The sequence below is a fragment of the Squalius cephalus genome (genome assembly GCF_949319135.1).
Source record: "Squalius cephalus genome assembly, chromosome: 12".
Taxonomy (NCBI): Eukaryota; Metazoa; Chordata; class Actinopteri; order Cypriniformes; family Leuciscidae; genus Squalius; species Squalius cephalus.
In genome coordinates, this window is record NC_137133.1 from 39,462,017 (window position 1) to 39,469,516 (window position 7,500).

Genomic DNA, 7,500 nt, shown 5'->3' on the forward strand with positions numbered 1-7,500 from the left:
AGACACGTGTGTGTTTCAGACTAGCGTGTTTCAGACACGTGTGTGTTTCAGACTAGCGTGATTCAGACACGTGTGTGTTTCAGACTAGCTTGTTTCAGACACGTGTGTGTTTCAGACTAGTGTGTTTCAGACTAGCGTGTGATTCAGACACGTGTGTGTTTCAGACTAGCGTGTTTCAGACACGTGTGTGTTTCAGACTAGTGTGTTTCAGACACGTGTGTGTTTCAGACTAGCTTGTTTCAGACTAGCGTGTGATTCAGACACGTGTGTTTCAGACTAGCGTGATTCAGACACGTGTGTGTTTCAGACTAGCTTGTTTCAGACTAGCGTGTGATTCAGACACGTGTGTTTCAGACTAGCGTGTGATTCAGACACGTGTGTGTTTCAGACTAGTGTGTGTTTCAGACACGTGTGTGTTTCAGACTAGCGTGATTCAGACACGTGTGTGTTTCAGACTAGCTTGTTTCAGACACGTGTGTGTTTCAGACTAGTGTGTTTCAGACTAGCGTGTGATTCAGACACGTGTGTGTTTCAGACTAGCGTGTTTCAGACACGTGTGTGTTTCAGACTAGTGTGTTTCAGACACGTGTGTGTTTCAGACTAGCGTGATTCAGACACGTGTGTGTTTCAGACTAGTGTGTTTCAGACTAGCGTGTGATTCAGACACGTGTGTGTTTCAGACTAGCGTGTTTCAGACTAGCGTGTGATTCAGACACGTGTGTGTTTCAGACTAGCGTGTGATTCAGACACGTGTGTGTTTCAGACTAGCGTGATTCAGACACGTGTGTGTTTCAGACTAGCTTGTTTCAGACATGTGTGTGTTTCAGACTAGCGTGATTCAGACACGTGTGTGTTTCAGACTAGCGTGATTCAGACACGTGTGTGTTTCAGACTAGCGTGATTCAGACACGTGTGTGTTTCAGACTAGTGTTTCAGACACGTGTGTGTTTCAGACTAGTGTTTCAGACACGTGTGTGTTTCAGACTAGCTTGTTTCAGACATGTGTGTGTTTCAGACTAGTGTGTTTCAGACACGTGTGTGTTTCAGACTAGCGTGATTCAGACACGTGTGTGTTTCAGACTAGCTTGTTTCAGACTAGCGTGTGATTCAGACACGTGTGTGTTTCAGACTAGCGTGTTTCAGACTAGCGTGTGATTCAGACACGTGTGTGTTTCAGACTAGCGTGTGATTCAGACACGTGTGTGTTTCAGACTAGCGTGATTCAGACACGTGTGTGTTTCAGACTAGCTTGTTTCAGACATGTGTGTGTTTCAGACTAGCGTGATTCAGACACGTGTGTGTTTCAGACTAGCGTGATTCAGACACGTGTGTGTTTCAGACTAGCGTGATTCAGACACGTGTGTGTTTCAGACTAGTGTTTCAGACACGTGTGTGTTTCAGACTAGTGTTTCAGACACGTGTGTGTTTCAGACTAGCTTGTTTCAGACACGTGTGTGTTTCAGACTAGCGTGTTTCAGACTAGCGTGTTTCAGACACGTGTGTGTTTCAGACTAGCGTGTGATTCAGACACGTGTGTGTTTCAGACACGTGTGTGTTTCAGACTAGCGTGTTTCAGACACGTGTGTGTTTCAGACTAGCGTGTTTCAGACACGTGTGTGTTTCAGACTAGCGTGTTTCAGACACGTGTGTGTTTCAGACTAGCGTGTTTCAGACACGTGTGTGTTTCAGACTAGCGTGTGATTCAGACACGTGTGTGTTTCAGACTAGCGTGTTTCAGACACGTGTGTGTTTCAGACTAGTGTGTTTCAGACACGTGTGTGTTTCAGACTAGTGTGTTTCAGACTAGCGTGTTTCAGACACGTGTGTTTCAGACTAGCGTGTGATTCAGACACGTGTGTTTCAGACTAGCTTGTTTCAGACACGTGTGTGTTTCAGACTAGCGTGATTCAGACACGTGTGTGTTTCAGACTAGCGTGTTTCAGACACGTGTGTGTTTCAGACTAGCGTGTTTCAGACACGTGTGTGTTTCAGACTAGCGTGTGATTCAGACACGTGTGTGTTTCAGACTAGCGTGTTTCAGACACGTGTGTGTTTCAGACTAGTGTGTTTCAGACACGTGTGTGTTTCAGACTAGTGTGTTTCAGACACGTGTGTGTTTCAGACTAGCGTGATTCAGACACGTGTGTGTTTCAGACTAGCGTGATTCAGACACGTGTGTGTTTCAGACTAGTGTTTCAGACACGTGTGTTTCAGACTAGCGTGTGATTCAGACACGTGTGTGTTTCAGACTAGCGTGTTTCAGACACGTGTGTGTTTCAGACTAGTGTGTTTCAGACACGTGTGTGTTTCAGACTAGTGTGTTTCAGACTAGCGTGTTTCAGACACGTGTGTGTTTCAGACTAGCGTGATTCAGACACGTGTGTGTTTCAGACTAGTGTTTCAGACACGTGTGTGTTTCAGACTAGTGTTTCAGACACGTGTGTGTTTCAGACTAGTGTTTCAGACACGTGTGTGTTTCAGACTAGTGTTTCAGACACGTGTGTGTTTCAGACACGCGTGTGTTTCAGACTAGCGTCTGATTCAGACACGTGTGTGTTTCAGACTAGCGTGTTTCAGACACGTGTGTGTTTCAGACTAGCGTGTAACAGACACGCGTGTGTTTCAGACTAGCGTGTTTCAGACACGTGTGTGTTTCAGACTAGCGTGTGATTCAGACACGTGTGTGTTTCAGACTAGCGTGTTTCAGACACGTGTGTGTTTCAGACTAGCGTGTAACAGACACGCGTGTGTTTCAGACTAGCGTGTTTCAGACACGTGTGTGTTTCAGACTAGCGTGTGATTCAGACACGTGTGTGTTTCAGACTAGTGTGTTTCAGACACGTGTGTGTTTCAGACTAGTGTGTTTCAGACTAGCGTGTTTCAGACACGTGTGTGTTTCAGACTAGCGTGATTCAGACACGTGTGTGTTTCAGACTAGTGTGTTTCAGACTAGCGTGTTTCAGACACGTGTGTGTTTCAGACTAGTGTTTCAGACACGTGTGTGTTTCAGACTAGTGTTTCAGACACGTGTGTGTTTCAGACTAGTGTTTCAGACACGTGTGTGTTTCAGACTAGTGTTTCAGACACGTGTGTGTTTCAGACACGCGTGTGTTTCAGACTAGCGTGTTTCAGACACGTGTGTGTTTCAGACTAGCGTGTGATTCAGACACGTGTGTGTTTCAGACTAGCGTGTTTCAGACACGTGTGTGTTTCAGACTAGTGTGTTTCAGACACGTGTGTGTTTCAGACTAGTGTGTTTCAGACACGTGTGTGTTTCAGACTAGTGTGTTTCAGACACGTGTGTGTTTCAGACTAGTGTGTTTCAGACTAGTGTGTTTCAGACTAGCGTGTTTCAGACACGTGTGTGTTTCAGACTAGTGTGTTTCAGACACGTGTGTGTTTCAGACTAGCGTGTTTCAGACTAGTGTGTTTCAGACTAGCGTGTTTCAGACACGTGTGTGTTTCAGACTAGTGTGTTTCAGACACGTGTGTGTTTCAGACTAGTGTGTTTCAGACTAGCGTGTTTCAGACACGTGTGTGTTTCAGACTAGTGTTTCAGACACGTGTGTGTTTCAGACTAGTGTTTCAGACACGTGTGTGTTTCAGACTAGTGTTTCAGACACGTGTGTGTTTCAGACACGCGTGTGTTTCAGACTAGCGTGTTTCAGACACGTGTGTGTTTCAGACTAGCGTGTGATTCAGACACGTGTGTGTTTCAGACTAGCGTGTTTCAGACACGTGTGTGTTTCAGACTAGTGTGTTTCAGACACGTGTGTGTTTCAGACTAGTGTGTTTCAGACACGTGTGTGTTTCAGACTAGTGTGTTTCAGACACGTGTGTGTTTCAGACTAGTGTGTTTCAGACTAGCGTGTTTCAGACACGTGTGTGTTTCAGACTAGCGTGATTCAGACACGTGTGTGTTTCAGACTAGTGTGTTTCAGACTAGCGTGTTTCAGACACGTGTGTGTTTCAGACTAGTGTTTCAGACACGTGTGTGTTTCAGACTAGTGTTTCAGACACGTGTGTGTTTCAGACTAGTGTGTTTCAGACTAGCGTGTTTCAGACACGTGTGTGTTTCAGACTAGTGTGTTTCAGACACGTGTGTGTTTCAGACTAGTGTGTTTCAGACTAGCGTGTTTCAGACACGTGTGTGTTTCAGACTAGTGTTTCAGACACGTGTGTGTTTCAGACTAGTGTTTCAGACACGTGTGTTTCAGACTAGTGTTTCAGACACGTGTGTGTTTCAGACACGCGTGTGTTTCAGACTAGCGTGTTTCAGACACGTGTGTGTTTCAGACTAGCGTGTTTCAGACACGTGTGTGTTTCAGACTAGCTTGATTCAGACACGTGTGTGTTTCAGACTAGCGTGTTTCAGACACGTGTGTGTTTCAGACTAGTGTTTCAGACACGTGTGTGTTTCAGACTAGTGTTTCAGACACGTGTGTGTTTCAGACTAGTGTTTCAGACACGTGTGTGTTTCAGACACGTGTGTGTTTCAGACTAGCGTGTTTCAGACACGCGTGTGTTTCAGACTAGCGTGTTTCAGACACGTGTGTGTTTCAGACTAGCGTGTTTCAGACCGATCAAACGTGTTCAGCACCGCACCTTCTTCTTGTTGTCGATGTCGGACGCTTCAGACATGTCGGTGACGTCAGTGATTTCTGAGATCTCGGTGACGTCGTCCTCTGTGATCTGAAACACAGAGATGATGTAAGAGTACGGAAGGCCAAATGGGTCATAATTCACCATTAACAAAACAGTGTATTTTGCTGCGTTTTAGACGAAAAGACACAGCAAAATACACGTTCTGTAGTACAAGCGGCATAAATTATGATGTTTTCACCACAGAAGTGCCGTTAATATACCAACAGACAAGCTACTGTAGCTCAACACACTTCAATACTGTGGTGATTTTAACGGCGGTTCTGCGGTGAAAACGCCACAAGTTACGCCGCTCCGGATCCGCTGATGAACTTGTCCTGATCCGCTCACCTTCTTCCTGATGCTGTTGTCCCGTCCCTCGGGATCGCTGGGATCCTCCGACAGTGTCTGAGAGATGATGGGCTTCACGTCTGAGTTCAGCTCTTTACCATCCAGCGCTAGAGAGAGATAGAGAGAGAGAGATTAATCAATCATGATTCATGTGTGTGTGTGTGTGAGTCTCTGTGTGTGTGAGTCTGTATGTGTGTGTGTGTTTACCGCTGTCCAGATCTTCATCATTCTCATCTTCTCCTGCTTGTATGCTCATCTCTCCAGCCTCCATGTGCTTCTTAAACGACTCCAGCTGCTCTGTAACACACAATAATCAGTCACATAATCATTCATGAGTCACATGATCATTCATGAGTCACATGATCATTCATGACAGTCATTCATGACAGTCACATGATCATTCATGACAGTCACATGCATCAGCTTCAACGATAGGCTTGTCTGAGATGAGCATGTAGTGGAGAGTAGGCGCTGCGGTGAGAGGAGTGGAAACAGTGCAGCAAGACGGACAGATCACTGAACTTCTCTCTTCTCGCGGTGGATATGACGCATGCAAGATCAGGTGGATATCGCGGGACTCACGCTCATGCACGGTGTTGCTAATAAACTGGATGTAATTTAAGTTCTGTTTTATATATAAATAAATATAATGTATAAGACATGTAGGGCCCTATTTTAACGATCTAAGCGAATGGTCTAAAGCGCAGGGCACAAGTTCACTTAGGGCGTCCGAATCCACTTTTGCTAGTTTAACGATGGGAAAAATGGTCGGTGCTCCCGGCGCATGGTCTAAAAGGGTTGTCCCTATTCTCCTAATGAGTAATGGGTGTGTTTTGGGATTTACGTGCGTTAAACTAATCAGAGTCTCATCTCCCATTCCCTTTAAATGCCAGTTGCACTCGCGCCATGGCAGATTCGCTATTTACATGAAGGACTTTGATAGTGGAAAGACCGAACGCGTCTCCAGAGCGCAAGCGGAACTGCTCGTGCGCGAGGTAAAAGTGCGCAAGCAGAACATCTACGGGACAAGCCGGATTCACCATATCTTTATGGACACAATAATAATCTTTTACATTGTAATCCTTTTATTTTAAATATTTGCCATGTTTGTGTGCTGTTGTGCATCCCTGTGTGTGTAATAAGCAGAGTGTAGTGCGTTGTGGACCCGCCTATAGGCGCACATTACTAACGCACTCTTTAAATAACAAAAAATATATTGCGCCATTGACTTTAATGAGGTTTCAGTTGGTCAATGGTGCAGTCTATTTCTGTTCCTCAAAATAGCAACACGCCAACAATGCGCCAGAACACACCTCGTTCTCAGACCAGCAGCTCATGGACACACAAATGGGCGCAAATACATTTGCTATTTAAACAACGTGGCACAGGACATGAAAATGATGACTGCGTCGGGCTGAAAAGATGTTGCGCCGGGTGTAAGATAGGGCCCTTAAAGTACTTGTTATTTAATTCCATTCCAAATACGTGTTTATCAATCATTTTTACTTTAATACAGACATATGTGTATATATATATATATTTTTTATAAAATGACATCACATAACCCATATAGAGATCACACTGTCAGAAAGTTTGTGAATATTCGCTCATAATTTATACACATAAAAACATGATATCAGAGTTTTAAAATCAAACATTTTAAAAGAGAACAAAACATCACGGTTGTTTAAACCAATGAGCATTAAGCTGTGTCGTCAGCAAGTCGTTTCCCATCATGCTTTTGATCATCAGTCGGTGGAGAGCGACTGCAGAATCCGACGCGGCCGCCTTGCGCTCGCTAGAGTCAGCATGACATCAGAGCCAGGACCGCACTCGGACACACTCCTAACCGGCGCCTCGCGGTGATCGGCTCTGCACAGATTCTGCTCATCTCAAACAAGCCTAAAGTTTGTCAAAGGGGCTCGTGATGACAAGAGGCTGATATGAATACAGAAAACACTAATCACACTTTAGTATGCAAATATCACAATGACATCATCACTCCCTTTAACCCTGTAAGTTATGATAATAATGTTTTTATTTTGGAGGAATATTGGTGAAATTCTGTAAACTTCTATCCACAAAAATTATGTAAATCATGCAAATGTAAATCAAGTGAACCATGTGCACATTATACTCCACATGTGTGTTAAACTCGCATCATTTACTGTGAACCGACGCTCTGAAAACATGCTGTTATCATGAACAGAGTATCAAAATTTCATCTTTAATTGTGATTTATGTGCGCCGTGTTGGTTTGACTTCAGTGTTAAACTGGCGTTAATGACGTACTCTGCTCCACCTCAGGCTTCAGACGCTTGTTTTTGATGAGGATCTTGCGTTTGAGGTCGTTGGGCGACGGCAGCTGCTGCCCCGCTTCAATCTGAAACACAACATCAACACATTCAGCCGGCAGTGTGTGTGGAGGAGTGTGTGTGTGTGAGAGGAGGAGTGTGTGTGTGTGTGTGTGTGTGTGTGTGTGTGTGTGTGTGTGTGTGTGTGTGTGTG

General features: G+C 44.7%; 1 protein-coding gene across 1 annotated transcript in view; it reads right to left on the reverse strand.

Moving 5' to 3' along the window:
- Nucleotides 1-7,500, reverse strand: part of plcb4b (phospholipase C, beta 4b) — a 127,388-nt gene that overhangs the window by 41,449 nt on the left and 78,439 nt on the right. The window contains exons 18-21 of the mRNA XM_079888256.1: nt 7,285-7,375; nt 5,200-5,289; nt 4,993-5,099; nt 4,606-4,692 (exon numbers count right to left, since the gene is read on the reverse strand). Coding sequence (XP_079744382.1) covers nt 4,606-4,692; nt 4,993-5,099; nt 5,200-5,289; nt 7,285-7,375 — 375 coding nt within the window. The remainder of the gene's footprint in view (nt 1-4,605; nt 4,693-4,992; nt 5,100-5,199; nt 5,290-7,284; nt 7,376-7,500) is intronic.